Source organism: Heteronotia binoei, chromosome 3 (genome assembly GCF_032191835.1).
Source record: "Heteronotia binoei isolate CCM8104 ecotype False Entrance Well chromosome 3, APGP_CSIRO_Hbin_v1, whole genome shotgun sequence".
NCBI classification, from domain to species: Eukaryota; Metazoa; Chordata; class Lepidosauria; order Squamata; family Gekkonidae; genus Heteronotia; species Heteronotia binoei.
The window spans coordinates 183,388,963-183,407,101 of record NC_083225.1 but is presented as its reverse complement, the minus strand read 5'-3'; the positions used below and the strand labels follow the sequence as shown (position 1 = coordinate 183,407,101).

The window sequence follows — 18,139 nt, the reverse complement described above, 5'->3', positions numbered from 1 at the left end:
TGCCTGGGCCCTTTTTCGTTGGAGATGCCACGGATTGAACCTGGGACCTTCTGCTTACCTAGCAGATGCTCTACCACTGAGCCACCATCCCTTCCCTAATGAAGGAAGGGAGGGAAGGAGGGAACATATGAAGCTGCCTTCTACTGAATCAGACCCTCGGTCCATCAAAGTCGGTATTGTCTACTCAGACTGGCAGCGGCTCTCCAGGGTCTCAAGCTGAGTTTTTCCTGCCTGGACCCTTTTTAGTTGGAGATGCCGGGGATTGAACCTGGGACCTTCTGCTTACCAAACAGATGCTCTACCACTGAGCCACCGTTCCTTCCCTAATGAAGGGAGGGAGGGAGGGAAGGAAGGAACATATGAAGCTGCCTTCTACTGAATCAGACCCTCGGTCCATCAAAGTCGGTATTGTCTACTCAGACTGGCAGCGGCTCTCCAGGGTCTCAAGCTGAGTTTTTCCTGCCTGGACCCTTTTTAGTTGGAGATGCCGGGGATTGAACCTGGGACCTTCTGCTTACCAAGCAGATGCTCTACCACTGAGCCACCATCCCTCCCCTAATGAAGGAAAGGAGGGAGGGAGGGAGGGAGGGAGGAAGGAAGGAAGGAAGGAAGGAAGGAAGGAAGGAAGGAAGGAAGGAAGGAAGGAAGGAAGGAAGGAAGGAAGGAAGGAAGGAAGGAAGGAAGGAAGGAAGGAAGGAAGGAAGGAAGGAACATATGAAGCTGCCTTCTATTGAATCAGACCCTCGGTCCATCAAAGTCAGTACTGTCTACTCAGACTGGCAGCGGCTCTCCAGGGTCTCAAGCTGAGGTTTTTCACACCTACTTGCCTGGACCCTTTTTAGTTGGAGATGCCGGGGATTGAACCTGGGACCTTCTGCTTACCAAACAGATGCTCTACCACTGAGCCACCATCCCTCCCCGAAGATAGAAGGCAGTGGATACTACATATTTTGTGGGCCTTTCAGGAAACATAACGGTCAGGGGCAGGATTGAGTGGTGAGATGGGCCAGGCTGGCACAATCTTGTCAGATCTCAGAAGCCAAGCAGGATTGGTGCTTGGGTGGGAGGCCACCAAGGAAGGCTCTGCAAAGGCAAGCGACCTCTGCTGTTTGCTTGCTTTGAAAGCCTCTTGCTGGGATTGCTGTAAGTCGGCTGCCATTTGAGAGCACTTAGTAGATCATCATTCTGTCGGAGGGAAGGAGGCAATCTCATCAGATCTCAGAAGCTAAGCAGGGTCGGTACTTGAATGGGAGACCACCAAGGAAGGCTCTGCGAAGAAAGGCAATAGCCAACCGCCTCTGCTTCCACACTTGCCTTGAAAGCCCCCGTCAGCTGCAACTTGACGGCACATATGTACATATAGTCATGAGGATAAAACAAGCTAAGCAAGCTTCAAGAGGGGATTACAACTTCAAGAGGGGATAGGATCAACATATGGAGCAGAGGTCCATCAGTGGCTATTAGCCCCTGGGTATTGATGGAACTTGTCTGGGACAAGTGATGCTCTGCATTCTTGAGGCTTGGGAGGGGCAACAGTGTGAGGACTTCTAGTGTCCTGGCTCCACTAGTGAACCTCCTGATGGCACCTGGTTTCTTTGGCTACTGACACAGAGTGTTAGACTGGATGGACCACTGGCCTGATCCAACATGGCTTCTGTTATGTTCTTAAGCAGACCTCAAAGGTACATCAGCCCCCAAAGAGGGACCTCACTTGCCAAGTGCTTTCAGGTCTTGGGGCGCAGTGTTCCCTCTAAGCTGAGTTAGTGTGAGCCAGCTCACAGATTTTTAGCCTCCAGCCCACACATTTTAGCTCAGGAAGGATGACCCCAGAGCACAATAATTGATGCAGCAGCTCACAACTTTAATGCCAGTAACTCACAAAGTAGAATTTTTGCTCACAAGACTCTGTAGTTTAGAGGGAACATTGCTTGGGGGAAGTTTTTTTGTAACTCTAGAGACAATTTGCTATGTTTATAAGGTTATTTTCCTCCTTTCCAACCATCTTTGTTGTAGCAATGGTGTTAATGTCGAAATGACAATGAGAGGGTGGGAATGGTCCCTTCGTACACGTAGGCACTCAGAGAGCCAGGAAGCGATTCAGTGAAGCTCACGGAAATCTGATTAGCAGCTGGAAGGATCAATGACTTTCTCAGTTAATGCATTATGTTAATAGGGCCACAATTTAAAGGAAACTTACTTTGGCCTTCAATGTGATCTCCATTTAAAGTCTGTCCAGATCCTTCTCGGCCGCAGCGTTAAGGGCTTTTTCCCTCAAACCAAACAGGCCCGCACCTTTGCTCCCCCCGTCAGAAAACCCATCAGGAAAACCCAATAAAACCAGCTGCTTTTCCTGCTGTGCTGTCCTGCAACCAGTGTTGACATCTCTCTGCCTATTGGTCAGTCCAATGGGTAATGATTGACTTCTTGGCATCTGTCAAGGACACTGCTTGATTTGCACAACTGGCTCTCTGTCAGACACCCAAATTGAAAGTGCTGGGATTTATAGGGTTGCCAAGAAATATCTGGGGACTTTGGGGGTGGAGACAGGAGACTTTGGGGGTGGAGCCAGGAGCAAGGTTATGACAAGTATAATTGAACTCCAAAGAGAGTTCTGGTCATCACATTTAAAGGGGCCGCACACCTCTGTAAAGAAGAAGAAGAAGATATTGGATTTATATCCCGCCCTCCACCCCGAAGAGTCTCAGAGCGGCTCACAATCTCCTTTACCTTCCTCCCCCACAACAGACACCCTGTGAGGTGGGTGGGGCTGAGAGGACTCTCACAGCAGCTGCCCTTTCAAGGACAACCTCTGCCAGAGCTATGGCTGACCCAAGGCCATCCCAGCAGGTGCAAGTGGAAGGAGTGGGGAATCATACCCGGTTCTCCCAGATAAGAGTCCGCACACTTAACCACTACACCAAACTGGCTCTACCACCGGAGATTTGATTAGCAGTGAAGATTTTTTTTTTTAAAAAACCCACTGCTTTAGCAGCAGCCACCACTGCAACATATGGATCTTCATTGTATGACTGAAGCAATGTTCCCTCTAAGCGGTGGAGTCTTGTGAGCAAAAAAAATCTACTTTGTGAGCTACTGGCATTAAGGTTGTGAGCTATCGCATCAATTAGCTTGCTCTGGGACCATTTTTCCTGAGCTAAGACAGAAAGGTGTGAGCCAGAGGCTAAAAAATGTGCACTAGCTCACACTAACGCAGCTTAGAGGGAACACTGGACTGAAAGTAAGCTACGGTAGCCATTTTGTGGCTGCGCCCACCATGCTGTATCAAAATTCCAAAGGTGCCTCCAACCGGACTCACTAAACTGAGGCCCATAAGTCAGCTGCAACCCAATGGTACTTTCCAGCTTCACAGTGGAGTTCGCATGCCCAGTAGCTATTTATCTCTCGCTGCCTTAGAAGTAAATATTTATTTATTTATTACTTTAAATTTCTATCCCGCCCTCTCCGCAAGCGGACTCAGGGCGGCTGACAACATTCATATTCTCAAATTAAAACCAATAAAAACCATTCCGTGGTGCTGTGGCACTACTAGGGTTGCCAAGTCCAATTCAAAGAAATATCTGGGGACTTTGCAGGTGGAGCCAGGAGACTTTGGGGGTGGAGCCAGGAGACATTAGGGGTGGAGCCAAGATCAAGGCTGTGACTCTCCTAATCCAGGGATTGTTATGCAGCTGCACCTGCTACTCAAAAGACAAGGTAGGTGGGGAGGAAGAGGGGGAACCCTTAGAAAGGTTCAGGAGCTGCGCTCCTGCTGAATTTGAGGCCTGCGTGTGACAATGGTGTTATCACAGGGTGTGGCCTAATATGAAATGAGCTCTTCATTTGCATATTATGGTGCCCACAGAATGATGTGCACAAATGATTTCCTCCTATAGTTTGGGGGAAATGGCTTTATCTGAAGGCATGGAAACGTTGCAGTCGTACCGCGCAGAAAAGTTTCCTGAAACGCGGATGACTGAAATAAAAATAAAAATAAGTTGTTGCAAAGGGCAGGCTCATTAGCTACCAGTTTCATAACAGGAAACGGAGAAAACAGTTTGCCACATTGAAGGAAGGAAGCAGCCGGGTCCCTCACGGATCCATATTGACTGCACGCAAATGATCCAGAATCCAGCACAAGCGGTGAGATGGCCAAGCTGGACACCAAATTATTCAGGGCAGGGGCAGAATGAAGCTGGTGGTAGAATGGATCTGGCCGAGAGCCAGCTGAGGTCAGAGTGCGACACTAGGATCTGGGAGACCCAGGTGCAAATCCCCACTCTGCCATAGAAGCTTGCTGGGTGACCTTGGGACAGTCACATACTCTCAACCCAACCCACCTCACAGGAGTCCAGCATCACCTTAAAGCAGGGTTGCCAGGTCTTATATCCTTGCCAGCAGGGGGCGGTAGGGAGCTTTCTTGGAGTGGTAGGAAGGGTGACATCACCGCAGAAGATGTCCCCAAAGTGATGATGTCGCATGGGAGTGATCTCATCACACCAGGGACATTGCGTGGTGATGCTTTGATATTTGGGGCAAAACTCGGTGGCTACCATAGTCTTTAAGGTGCTGCACCTGCCCCCATCCTGCCGGTGGACAGTAGGGACCTCCATATGGAACGTCTGGAGCAGAGGTCCTTCAGTGGCTATTGGCCACAGCATATTGTTGGAACTCTCTGTCTGGGGCAAGTGGATTCTTGGTGCTTGGGAGGGGCAACAGTGTGAGGATTTCTAGTGTCCTGGCCCCACTGATGGACCTCCTGATGGCACCTGGGTTTTTTGGCCACTCTGTGACACAGGGTGTTGGACTGGATGGGTCATTGGCCTGATTCAACATGGCTTCTCTTATGTTCTTATGACCTGTCAACCCTGTCTCCTAGGGAAGTGATCTCTGTAGTCTGGAGCTAAGTTGCAATTCTGGCGGATCCCCAGGCCCTGCCTGGAGGCTGGCATCCCTATCAGAGTCCCCCAGAATTCTCCCTCTGCTATGTTAAGCCATTTCTATTGGGTAGAGGCCCAAGGCTCTGGCATGCCATCCCACCCAAAACAGTTCCATGACCGTCAGTACTGAAAATGTCAACCCAACGCACAGCAGGGAAGAAAAAGCAAATCCCGTGCTAGGAATGATCAGAAAAGTGAATGGACACAAAACAAGCCCGTATCATAATAACCCAGCATAAATCTATGGTGCGGTCATATTTGGAATACAGTGCGCCTCTCTGGTCACACCGTCTCTAAAAGGCCATCACAGAGCATAAAAAGCTGTGGAAAAGGGTAATTGAAATGATTCAAGGGCTGAAACGCTTTCCATTTGAGGAAAGGTTAAGGAGTTTAAGGACTTTTAAGTTTAGAAAAAAAGGCTGACAAGGGACAAGACAGAGGTTTATAAAATTATGACTGGTGCAGATGAAAAGTGGAGAGAGTGTTTTTTTTTTCTTACCCAGTTTGGGATCACTAATAAAATCTGTGAGCTGTTAATTTACCGCTGAAAAAGTAAGCCCCCCCCAACACCATTATTCATAATTCAGTGTTTCAGAATGTAGCAAAGTTTTCTTGCTAGCTTAGATGTCTTTACCAAGTGACTAGGAAAAAAAGAACATGGATAATAAGACCACAACGGCTAAATTAAAAGTCGCTGTTGAGAAGCGGTGTCCTCTTAATTGCCAGCTAAGGGCAAGCAGAGAATTTCTTGCCTCATTTTATTTTAGTTACTTCATGGGGACTCAAGTGGGTTACGTATTCTTATCCTCTCCATTGTAGCCTCACAACAACCCTGTGGAGTTGGTTAGGCTGAACGTCTATAACTGAATCACTGTCACCCAGTGAGCTTCCATAGCAGATCCTGGGTATTTGAACCAGGGTCTCCAGTTGCATTCTGGGAGATCTCATAAGAACATAAGAGAAGCCATGGTGAATCAGGCCAGTGGCCCATGCAGGCCAACACTCTGTGTCACACAGTTGGTCAAAATCTGGGGACTATCAGGAGGTCCACCAGCAGGGACAGAACTCCAGAAGTCCTCCAGCTGTTGCCCCCGCCCCGCAAGCACCAAGAATGCAGAGCATCACTGCCTCAAAGTATTCCATCAATAAAAAAGATAAAGCTAATCTCCTGTGCAAGCACCAGTCATTTCCAACTCTGGGGTGATGTTGCTTTCACATTTTCATGGCAGACTTTTTACGGGGTGGTTTGCCATTGCCTTCCACAGTCATCTACACTTTCCCCCCAGCAAGCTGGGTACTCATTTGACCGACCTCCGAAGGATGGAAGGCTGAGTCAACCTTGAGCCGGCTACCTGAACCCAGCTTCCACCAGGATCGAACTCAGGATATGAGCAGAGCTTAGGATTGCAGTACTGCCGCTTTAACACTCTGCGCCACGGGGCTCTTAAAAACTATTGGAGATGCCAGGGATCATTCATTCCATCAATACATTCCATCAATACACTGATGAACCTCTGCTCCATATGTTCATCCAATCCCCTCTTGAAGCTGGCTATGCTTGCAGCTGTCACCACCTCCTGTGGCAGTGAATTCCATGTGTTCATCACCCTTCGGGTGAAGAAGTACTTCCTTTTATCCATTCTAACGCAGCTGCTCAGCAATTCCATTGACTGCCTATGAGTTCTTGTATTTTGGGAAAGGGAGAAAAGTAATTCTTTTTCTGCCTTCCCAATCTCATGTAAACCTCTGTCGCGTCACCCCTTAATAGTCATTTCCCCAAGCTAAAGAGCCCTAACCTCTTTAACCACCTGGAGATGGCAGCCCTAATTATTACTGATCGCCCCTGCCCCGAAGCTCTAAAATCGTGTAAATGGTATTTCCCTTCCCCACAAATAGTTCTACTTTTCAGCTGCAGCCTTGGCGAAGAAACGTAAGGATGTGTACCGACACGTACCAAACATCATTCAAAATTTAACAACTGTGATTATAGCCTGCCTAATCCATTCTCCCTGCCACGTCAATCTGCAGCGGTCAACGCAAACCACGCTGGCTTCCTTAGGACGTGTGCTGATAACTTTCGGCATCCATTAAAAATAATCCGCTGCTTGCAAATATTACCCTGGGAGGCATGTGTGCTGTTCAGTGACCTTTCGATGCTCCGGTTTAATGAACAGCTCGGAAAACTCAAATTGCTCCTTGGCAGCCATGCTCGTGACCCCTGCGCGTTACACTCTGCGATGACACACTCTGGGAAGAGGGCTATTTTCTGATTCTGGAGAAAGAAGACGCATTTCACTTTAGGAGAAGTCGTTCGTATGACTTAACCTATGCAGCCTTTTTCAGCCTTTCTGAAAAGCCGGCCTATTCCGGCCAAAATTTAAAACGTTTCTCATGCAAGAACAATGTTGGCAGAGTTGCCACCCTCCAGGTGGGCGCCAAGGCACAGGGCCACAGTGTCAAATATGTGCAAACCAACCCCCACCCCCAGCTGTGTAATATAGCATTAAATCTATTATTAAATCTATACTCACAGAATGCGCTCAAGTTACAAATTGTACAAAAACACACCATTAGTGGCATGCAGCTCCTATGGCCCTATGGCTACCTGAAGATGTAGGATGAGGTGGCCAAACTTGCTTTAACGTAAGAGCCACATAGAATAAATGTCAGATGTTTGAGAGCTGCAAGATATGAATGCCAGATATTTGAGGGAGGGAAGGAAGCCTTTCACACATATTGTGTGGCTCTCGAAGCCCCCACTGCCCCATCAGCCGGCTTGGAGAAGGCATTGCTCTCTTTAAATCTCTAATCCAAGCCAAGCCAGCCAGCGGCTTGGAAAATGCATTGAAAGTTAAAAGTTGATTTCTTCCTGCCTCTCCCTCCCTCCTTCCTTCCCATCTTCCTTCCTTCCTTCCTTCCTTCATAAGAACATAAGAGAAGCCACGTTGGATCAGGCCAACGGCCCATCAAGTCCAACACTCTGTGTCACACAGTGGCAAAAAATTTTATATACACACATACACTGTGGCTAATAGCCACTGATGGACCTGTGCTCCATATTTTTATCTAAACCCTTCTTGAAGGTGGCTATACTTGTGGCCGCCACCACCTCCTGTGGCAGTGAATTCCACATGTTAATCACCCTTTGGGTGAAGAAGTACTTCCTTTTATCCGTTTTAACCTGTCTGCTCAGCAATTTCATCGAATGCCCACGAGTTCTTGTATTGTGAGAAAGGGAGAAAAGTACTTCTTTCTCTACTTCCTTCCTTCCCTCCTTCCTTATTTCCTTCCCTCCTTCCTTCCTTAATTCCTTCCCTCCTTCCCTCCTTCCTTCCTTCCTTCCTTCCTTCCTTCCCTCCCTCCCTCCTTCCTTCCTTCCTTCCTGCAAGTCACTCTCACGTCCTCTTCTCATTGTTTCTCTGGGAATGTCTGCAGTAGCTCCAGAGCTCTTTAGACTTAACAGGGGAGGGAGGGGGAAGGTCCTTCTCAAGATCAGTCAGGCTGAGGGAGCAAGAGAATGAGCAGTGTGGCGGTAAGATAACCTGTTGGCGGGGATCAGCAGTTCTTTATTGATGTATCAATCATATTTCAGCTTGCTGACAAGCCCCCAATAATAAAGGTTAGACTCAAGATGTATGGCCAGCCAAAATCAATCGATATCAAGAAGAAGAAGATATTGGATTTATATCCCGCCCTTCACTCTGAATCTCAGAGAGGCTCACAATCTCCTTTACCTTCCTCCCCCACAACAGACACCCTGTGAGGTGGGTGTGGCTGAGAGAGGTCTCCCAGAAGCTGCCCTCTCAAGGACAGCTCTGCGAGAGCTATGGCTGACCCAAGGCCATTCTAGCAGGCGCAAGTGGAGGAGTGGGGAATTAAACCCGGTCCTCCCAGATAAGAGTCTGCACACTTAACCATTACACCAAACTGGCTATCAGTATAAGAACAGCAGACAGACAGCAAAGAAGGAGCTGCGTATGGGGAGTTCTGAAGGACGTGAACAAGACTCAAGGGCAGCCTGCTTCCTATGCGGACCAAAACGCCCATAAACACAGGAAGCTGCCTTTGAGGCTGTGGGTCTATCAAGGTCAGTGTTGATTCCCCACTCCTCCACTTGCAGCTGCTGGAATGGCCTTGGGTCAGCCATCGCTCTTGCAGGAGTTGTCCTTGAAGGGGAAGCTTCTGGGAGAGCTCTCTCAGCCCCACCCACCTCACAGGGTGTCTGTTGTGGGAGAAGAAGATAAAGGAGATTGTGAGCGACTCTGAGATTTGGAGTGGAGGGCAGGGTATAAATCCAATATCATCTTCTTCTTCAACTTGATAGATTTGCTGCATAAAAGGAAATTCTCTGCACAGAGATACAGTTTAATTACTAGGACAGTTTCTAAAATCAGTGGTGCAATTGGAGAAGTTTGTGGCAGCTGTCAGTCACTTCGGTCTACTGATCTCTCCTCCAATGATACATATAGACACAAGCATTGATAACAACCAGGCTAATTAAAATCAGTTCTGATGTGATATGTATGATTTTATGGAGACTTTGTTTCTGCTGTTTGTTTGATTGGCAGATGTGCTCCTGTTCCCTTGCGAAACAGTACACAACAAAGAATCCAAATCTGCTGCATCCCAGACAGCCATAGAGCCAATGCGAGCTTTCCTCTCTGCAATGTCAAATTGATGCATATGAGCATTTTGGGAATGAAGGGGAAGAGAGCAGACGTGAATGTGCTGAAGGAAATAACAGCTGCAGCAAGTCATGCCCAGTATACCATTCAGGCCTCGAATTCAGCAGGAGCTCACAGGAGGGCAGCTCCTGAACCTTCCTGACAGTTCCCCCTTCTCCTCCCCACCTTGTCCATTAAGAACATAAGAGAAGCCATGTTGGATCAGGCCAATGGCCCATCCAGTCCAACACTCTGTGTCACATAAGAACATAAGAGAAGCCATGTTGGATCAGGCCAATGGCCCATCCAGTCCAACACTCTGTGTCACATAAGAACGTAAGAGAAGCCATGTTGGATCAGGCCAGTGGCCCATCCAGTCCAACACTCTGTGTCACATAAGAACATAAGAGAAGCCATGTTGGATCAAGCCAATGGCCCATCCAGTCCAACACGGTGTCACACAGTGGCCAATATATGTGTGTGTGTATACACACACACACACATACACATATATATATATACTGTGTCTAATAGCCACTGATGGACCTCTGCTCCATATTTTTATCTAATCTCCTCTTGAAACTGTCTATGATTGTAGCTGCCACCACCTCCTGTGGCAGTGAATTCCACATGTTAATTACCCTTTGGGTGAAGAAGTACTTCCTTCTATCCATTTTAACCCGACTGCTCAGCAATTTCATTGAATGCCCAAGAGTTCTTGAATTGTGAGAAAGGGAGAAAAGGACTTCTGTCTCTGCTTTCTCCATCCCATGCATAATCTTGTAAACTTCTATCATGTCACCCCGCAGTCGACGTTTCTCCAAGCTAAAGAGCCCCAAGCGTTTTAACCTTTCTTCATAAGGAAAGTGTCCCAAACCTTTAATCATTCTAATTGCCCTTTTCTGGACTTTTTCCAATGCTATAATATCCTTTTTGAGGTGCGGTGACTAGAATTGCACACAGTATTCCAAATGAGACTATTCCATTGAATAGTAGGTGCAGCTGCACAACAATTCCTGGATGAGCTCCACCATCTATTTGTCTACAAAACGACCCCTGAAATTACCATCTGAGAAAAGAAGAATAAAAAAGGAATAGGAGATGCTTAACACACTGGCTTACTTTCAAAACCAGGGCAAGTATCGGCTGAGGATCGTTTGAATTTCAGATGAGAATTTCAGAGACATTTCCCTTTCTGGCCTGACTGTATATTCACATACAACTCCTAGAGAATAATCTGGGCTTGATATTGCGGTCAGAGTCAGACTCTTTCTTCTCAAACAACTATAGGTGAGAAACGTCACATATAACATTATACTGTCCTAACACTTGAGGACAGTTTCCGTGAGTAGCCATGTCTATCTGCAGTAGAGGAGCAAGATTTGAACCCAGTAGCACCCTAGAGATAAGCAGGGTTTTTGTTTTTTTTTGTAGCAGGAACTGTTACCCCAGAACTGTGGCCCCAAAAGGTAGGACCAGCACCAATGGGTTGAAATGAAATCAAAAGAGTTTCCGGCTCAACATTAGGGCCGATTTCCCACTCACCCTCCTGATGGAACTTGGTTTGTTTTGGCCACTGTGTGACACAGAGTGTTGGACTGGATGGGCCACTGGCCTGATCCAACATGGATTCGCTTATGTTCTGATGTTCAGATGACCATCTATCCTCTGTTGAAAAACCTCCGAGGAAGGAGAGCCCACCATCTCCTGAGGAAGCCTCTTCCATTGAGGAACTGCTCTAACGGTCAGGAAGTTCTTCCTAGACCGATTTCCCACTCACCCTACTCCGCTCTGACGTTCCTCTTTTGAGCGCGGCGCCCTTCCGATTTCCCACTATCTGTCCCGGGCCTTCAGCTAGTGTCGGCGTTTTTGTGCGGCAAAGAGAAATTGCAAAAAAACAGTTTCTCTTTGCCATGCAAAAATGCAGATATGAGTTGAAGCCCCGGGGCAGATAATGGGAAATTGAAAGGGTGCCGCGCTGAAAAGAGGAACGTCAGAGCGGAGTAGGGTGAGTGGGAAATCGGTCTAGGAAGAACTTCCTGACCGTTAGAGCAGTTCCTCAGTGGAAGAGGCTTCCTCAGGAGATGGTGGGCTCTCCTTCCTCGGAGGTTTTTCAACAGAGGATAGATGGTCATCTGAACATCAGAACATAAGCGAATCCATGTTGGATCAGGCCAGTGGCCCATCTAGTCCAACACTCTGTGTCACACAGTGGCCAAAACAAACCAAGTTCCATCAGGAGGTCCACCAGTGGGGCCAGGACACTAGAAGCCATCCTACTGTGCCCCAAGCACCAAGAATACAGAGCACCACTGTCTCAGACAGAGAGTTTCAACAACAAGCTGTGGCTAAGAGCCACTGATGGACCTCTGTTCCAGATATACAGCTGTTCAGGGGTGGAATTCTAGCAGGAGCTCCTTTGCATATTAGGAGCAGATATCAGTTGTGCAGGAGCTCCAGATGCCGACAGCAATGAAGATCCTGTGAATTTAGGGGGAGGTTTTTGTGAGTTTCCTGCATTGTGCAGGGGGTTGGACTAGATGACCCTGGAGGTCCCTTCCAACTCTATGATTCTAACTCCTTTGCATATTAGGCCACACACCCCTGATGTAGCCTTAGTACAGGGCCTACTGTAAGCTCCAAGAGGATTGGCTAAATCAGCGGGGTGCAACCTAATATGCAAAGGAGCTCCTGCTACAAAAAAAAAAAGCCCTGGAGATAAGCAAGATTTCCAGGGTAGAAGCTTTTGAGATGCATTTGACTCTCAAAAGCTCATACCTCAAAAATCTGGTTGATCTTTAAGATGCTACTGGCCTCAGATCTTGCTCTAACACTTGTGAAATCCCAGCAGGGAACGACAGGAAGAGAGATCCCTTTGTTTTGGCCCTAATAGTGGACCTCCTGATAGCACTTCTCTTTGATCAGCACAGCTATATCAATGAGATAGGAAAGAGGCGTGATTTCATCTGTTGCCCTCATTTACGGCCATCCCCTGAGCTATACAGCTGTTCAGGGGTAGAAATCTAGCAGGAGCTCCTTTGCGTATTAGGCCACACCCCTCTGATGTAGCCAATCCTCCTGGAGCTTAGAGTAGGCCCTGTGCTAAGAGGCCTGTAAGCTCTTGGAGGACTGGCTTCATCAGAGGGGTGTGGCCTAATATGCAAAGGAGTTCCTGCTACAAAAAAGCCCTGCCATTGCGGGCTGGGGAGGGGAGAGAGTCCAACCAGCAGGGTTATTATATGACTGCGTAAAGGGAACTCCACAGCAAGTATTTACACTGACAATAAAGGTTTATGCCATAATTAAATTGCTCGGCTAGTACGGTTAAGTCGAGCCAGATGGCGGCGCGAAGAACAATTCACTTACCCTTTCCAATGTAATTTCTTCAAATTCATATTCAATTTCTGTTCCATTGACCTTAAAAAAAGAAAGATGCAACAGAGAAGTCTATTAGTACCTGTGGGGGAACGCCTGTGTTTTCACAAGCACAGATATTCTTTCAGCTGTGATGAACTGTAGCATTTCCATACCAAAACCAACACTTCCGCTAAGGGAATAAATGAGGAATGCCGGGCATGGAAGAAACGAGGGACATTATGCTAAAGAGGAAGGCGTCCCAGAGGAGAGTTAATCTTCTTTGACTCTGGTGGGATGTTTTGGAGGGTTTCAAAATGCTGATGGGATTACAAAATCCTGACAGCGTTTCTGAACAACCGGGCCAGTTGCCCATGAATTAGTACCATGATCAAGCCTTGTCAAGTCATGATCCGGAGCAACAGTTCTCCAATATGGCGCCCCCGGGACCGTGGCACCTGCCAATGAGTTTTCTGCTGCCCGCTGGCTTCTTCTCCAAAGCAAAGAGCCGACACAGGCTTACCTTTCGTTCACCTAAGTTGGCTCTCCTGGGCAATGCTTTGAAGATACATGAGTACACCTGAATAACAGCCCCATCACAGCCCGTTCCCATTAGCCAATGGAAAGACCGGCACACCAGACACACAAGAACACACATAAAGCTGCCTTATACTGAATTTCCTGCATTGTGTATGGGGTTGGACTAGATGACACTTGAGGTCTGTGATGGAATGGGCCCGATTTGACTTACAGACCCGGTTCTGTTAGCTCCCTCCTGGGCCTGCACCGCTTCTTGGAGGAACCAGTTTGGTGTAGTGGTTAAGTGTGCGGACTCTTATCTGGGAGAACCGGGTTTGATTCCCCACTTCTCCACTTGCACCTGCTGGAATGGGCCTTGGGTCAGCCATAGCTCTTGCAGAGGTTGTCCTTGAAAGGGCAGCTGCTGTGATAGCCCTCTCAGCCCCACCCACCTCACAGGGTGTCTGTTATGAGGGGGAGAAGATAGAGGGGATTGTAAGCCACTTCTGAGTCTCTGATTTGGAGAGAAGGGTGGGGTATAAATCTGCAGTCGTTGTTGTCTTCTTCTTCTTTTCTGCTTCCTGCCACTAGAATGTGCTCCCACCACCAGACTGAGAGGAATGGGACTCAGTCCCCCTTTCCAGTTCTGAGGCCCGGCCTCAAGGTCTCCTGCTCCTCAGTGCCTGATTACCACCAGGACCAAATTCCTTCTTTGGGGGGGGCTTAATATGCAAAGGAGTTCCTGCTACAAAAAAAGCCCTGAAGATTATTAAGTTGCAAAAGGCTCTAAAGATACCTTATTACTTCAGGGTTCCTGCCTCCACGCAGCCAGCCCAGCCCCATGGACAATATAGCCACTGGCTGCTGATCATAGCTCAGGAGTCTGTTCTCTTCCAAGGACAGGCACCAAGAGGACCTCCTCTTCTAAGCAAGCACTTTGGTCAATCCTCTGACTCCACCCCTTTTACGTTACTCTCCACCGTCTTGTTACCTGGTCTGCCCAGGTCTAGACTTCTCTTCCTGTTGTCCTCAGGAAGCCTCCTTTTTGGGAGGCATCCTGGGAAACCCCCATGCCTTCTGGGAAATCTCCAGCTCTTTCCTAGGGCTGGTCTAGCCCAACACTGTCCTCCTGCCTGGAGGAGGGAGATGAGCTGACTCATTCTATTGTCTCTTCAGTCAGCTCCGTTATCATCTCTTAAGAGCACCTGGATGCATCCCAGAAGCACCTGGGCTACCATGGGCTAATCCCCCCCCCCCACTTTTCCGGGGCCTCAGAGACAGAAATCTTTAAAAACCTGCTTGCCACTTCTCCAGGAGCCAAGTTGTTCCTCCACAAGGTCCCTTCCAGCTCTATGTTTCTATGATACCTGTCATAAGTACTTGCTTGTTGAGGAAAGTGAGAAATGGCTTGCCTTTTCATATGCTACTGGCCTATCTGCTCTCAAATGCTCCCACTTTTATCCCATGCAGTTTTCTGGGTTTCAGCACTTCCGACCCGACATGTCTGCCACCTTTCTTGTTGGCTGCTTTATGAACCAAAGCGGTATAGAGATTGGGATGCCAGACTGCGTGTAAAGTAATCCTAATTTTATTCTGTATGGATTATGTATTCTTTTAATACGTAACCTGACCGACCCTCTATCTTATATATGCCAAGAAAGGCTGTCTTGTGTGTGTGTGTGTAAAGTACTATCAAGTCACAGCTGACTTTTGGTGACCCCAGAGGGTTTTCAAGGCAGAAGGCAAACAGAGGTGGCTTGCCATTGCCTGCTTCCGCAAAGCAACGGTGGACTTCTTGGTGGTCTCCCAAAACTGATACTATCCAAGCTGACCCTGATAAGCTTCCAAGAGATGACAAAATTACGTTAGCCTAGCCCATCGAGGTTAGGCAGAACTCAAATCCCCACTGTTATGGAAACCGGCTGAGAAACCATATGCCAGTTACTCTCACTCTAACTTCCAATACCTGAAGCTACCTTATACTGATTCAGAATCTTGTTCCATCAAGATAGATCCAGGTGGGCAGCCGTGTTGGTCTGAAGCATTAGAAGAAGATAGAAGAAGAAGATATTGGATTTATATCCCGCCCTCCACTCCGAAGAGTCTCAGAGTGGCTCACAATCTCCTTTCCCTCCCTCCCCCGCAACAGTCACCCTGTGAGGTGGGTGGGGCTGGAGAGGGCTCTCACAGCAGCTGCCCTTTCAAGGACAACCTCTGCCAGAGCTATGGCTGACCCAAGGCCATGCTAGCAGGTGCAAGTGGAGGAGTGGGGAATCAAACCCTGTTCTCCCAGTTAAGAGTCCGCACACTTAACCACTACACCAAACTGGCTCTCCAAAGCAGGAGTCAAGTAGCACCTTTAAGACCAACAAACTTTTATTCAGAATGTAAGCTTTTGTGTGCATGCGCGCTTCTTCAGACGTTTGAAGTTTGTTGGTCTTAAAGTTTGTTGACTCTTGCTTTATATCTGGAACAGCGATGCTCTGTATTCTCAGTTCTTGGGGGGTTACACTGGAGTGCTTCTGGAGTTCTGGCCTTGCTGATGGGCGTCCTGATGGCTCCTGGGTTTTGGTCATTGTGTGGCACAGAGTGTAGGATGAGCTGGGCCACTGGCCTGATCCAACAAGGCTTCTCTGATGTTCTTATGTGACACAGAGTGTTGGACTGGATGGGCCATTGGCCTGATCCAACATGGCTTCTCTTATGTTCTTATGTGACACAGAGTGTTGGACGGATGGGCCACTGGCCTGATCCAACATGGCTTCTCTGATGTTCTTGTGTGACACAGAGTGTTGGACTGGGTGGGCCATTGGCCTTATCCAACAGGGCTTCTTTTATGTTCTTATGTGACACAGAGTGTTGGACTGGATGGGCCACTGGCCTGATCCAACATGGCTTCTCTTATGTTCTTGTGTGACACAGAGTGTTGGACTGGGTGGGCCATTGACTTTATCCAACAGGGCTTCTCTTATGTGACACAGAGTGTTGGACTGGATGGGCCATTGGCCTTATCCAACAGGGCTTCTCTTATGTTCTTATGTGACACAGAGTGTTGGACTGGATGGGCCATTGGCCTTATCCAACAGGGCTTCTCTTATGTTCTTATGTGACACAGAGTGTTGGACTGGATGGGCCATTGGCCTGATCCAACATGGCTTCTCTTATGTTCTTATGTGACACAGATTGTGGGACTGATTGGGCCACTGGCCTGATCCAACATGGCTTCTCTTATGTTCTTATGTGACACAGAGTGTTGGACTGGATGGGCCATTGGCCTGATCCAACATGGCTTCTCTTAGGTTCTTATGTGACACAGAGTGTTGGACTGGATGGGCCATTGGCCTGATCCAACATGGCTTCTCTTAGGTTCTTATGTGACACAGAGTGTTGGACTGGATGGGCCATTGGCCTGATCCAACATGGCTTCTCTTAGGTTCTTATGTGACACAGAGTGTTGGACTGGATGGGCCATTGGCCTGATCCAACGTGGCTTCTCTTAGGTTCTTATGTGACACAGAGTGTTGGACTGGATGGGCCACTGGCCTGATCCAACATGGCTTCTCTGATGTTCTTAACCTTGATAACAATCTACTTGTTCCATTAAAGTATTGCCTGCTCAAGCCAGCAGCAGCTCTCCATAGTCTCAGGCAGAGGTGGTGGACCCTCCTTCTTTGGAGGTTTTTAAGCAGAGGCTAGATGGCCATCTGACAGCGATGCTGAACCTGTGAACTTAGGCAGATCATGAGAGAGAGGGAGAGCAGGAAGGTTTTCATCAGTGCTTAGTTCACCGTGGTCCTTTCTTACACGCCTAGGGAAATGCTGATTGCCACTTTGGGGTTAGGCAGCTATTTTCTCCAGGCCAGTTTGGCAAGGGATCCTGGAAGGCCCCCCTCCCATCTTATGGTCATGGAGCAGGGGTCACTGGATGTGTGGGGTGAGGTATTTGCAAATTTCCTGCATGTGCAAGGTTGTTGGACTAGATGATCCTGGAGGTCCCCTTCTAATGCCATGATTCTATGAGATGCTTTCACATCACCTACTGCCTGGTCCTTTTAACTGGAGATGCTGTGGGACTGAACCTGGGACCATCCGCATTCCAAGCATATGTTCTACCACTGAGCCATCTTCATGGTTCTCCATGGTCTCAGGTGAAGGTCTTTCACATCAATCAAAGTTTAATACGGTCAAAGACCAATCAATAGAATACAAATAAGTTAATAAAATACAATCGGATAATACTACTATAATGAGAATAAAACATACACAGTATAAAATATGATTTCCTCCCCAAAACAGAACCGAGGCGTTCAATTGGGAATTTCCCTTAGGAATTGCTTCCGGAGACTTATAGCTCGCGAAGCAAATTTTGCCACACATAAAGTGGTTCCTTTATTCCTATCAGCCAATAATTTATCTAGCTGAAATCTAATATTTCTTCCAGGGACACTGGAACAGATCAGGAGTATATAATCGGCCCTAATACGCTGATATAATTTACATTGGAATAATACATGTTCCCTATCTTCCGGTTTATTGTCCCCACAAATACACAATCTCTCCTCGTATAATTGTCCTGTATATCTGCCTTCAATAATAGCTGACGGTAACATATCGAATCTGAGAAGAGTAAATGCTCTTCCATACTCTGCTTTGTCAAGATTTTGC

At 47.7% G+C, this 18,139-nt stretch overlaps 1 protein-coding gene across 12 annotated transcripts in view; it reads right to left on the bottom strand.

Moving 5' to 3' along the window:
* Positions 1-18,139, bottom strand: part of DLG2 (discs large MAGUK scaffold protein 2) — a 1,647,444-nt gene that overhangs the window by 515,116 nt on the left and 1,114,189 nt on the right. For all 12 annotated transcript variants that reach the window (XR_009555217.1, XM_060234983.1, XM_060234984.1 and 9 more), the window contains one exon: positions 12,968-13,018. Coding sequence is in view for 11 of the 12 variants with exons in the window: in XM_060234983.1 (XP_060090966.1) it covers positions 12,968-13,018 (51 nt within the window). In the remaining variant the exon portion in view is untranslated. The remainder of the gene's footprint in view (positions 1-12,967; positions 13,019-18,139) is intronic.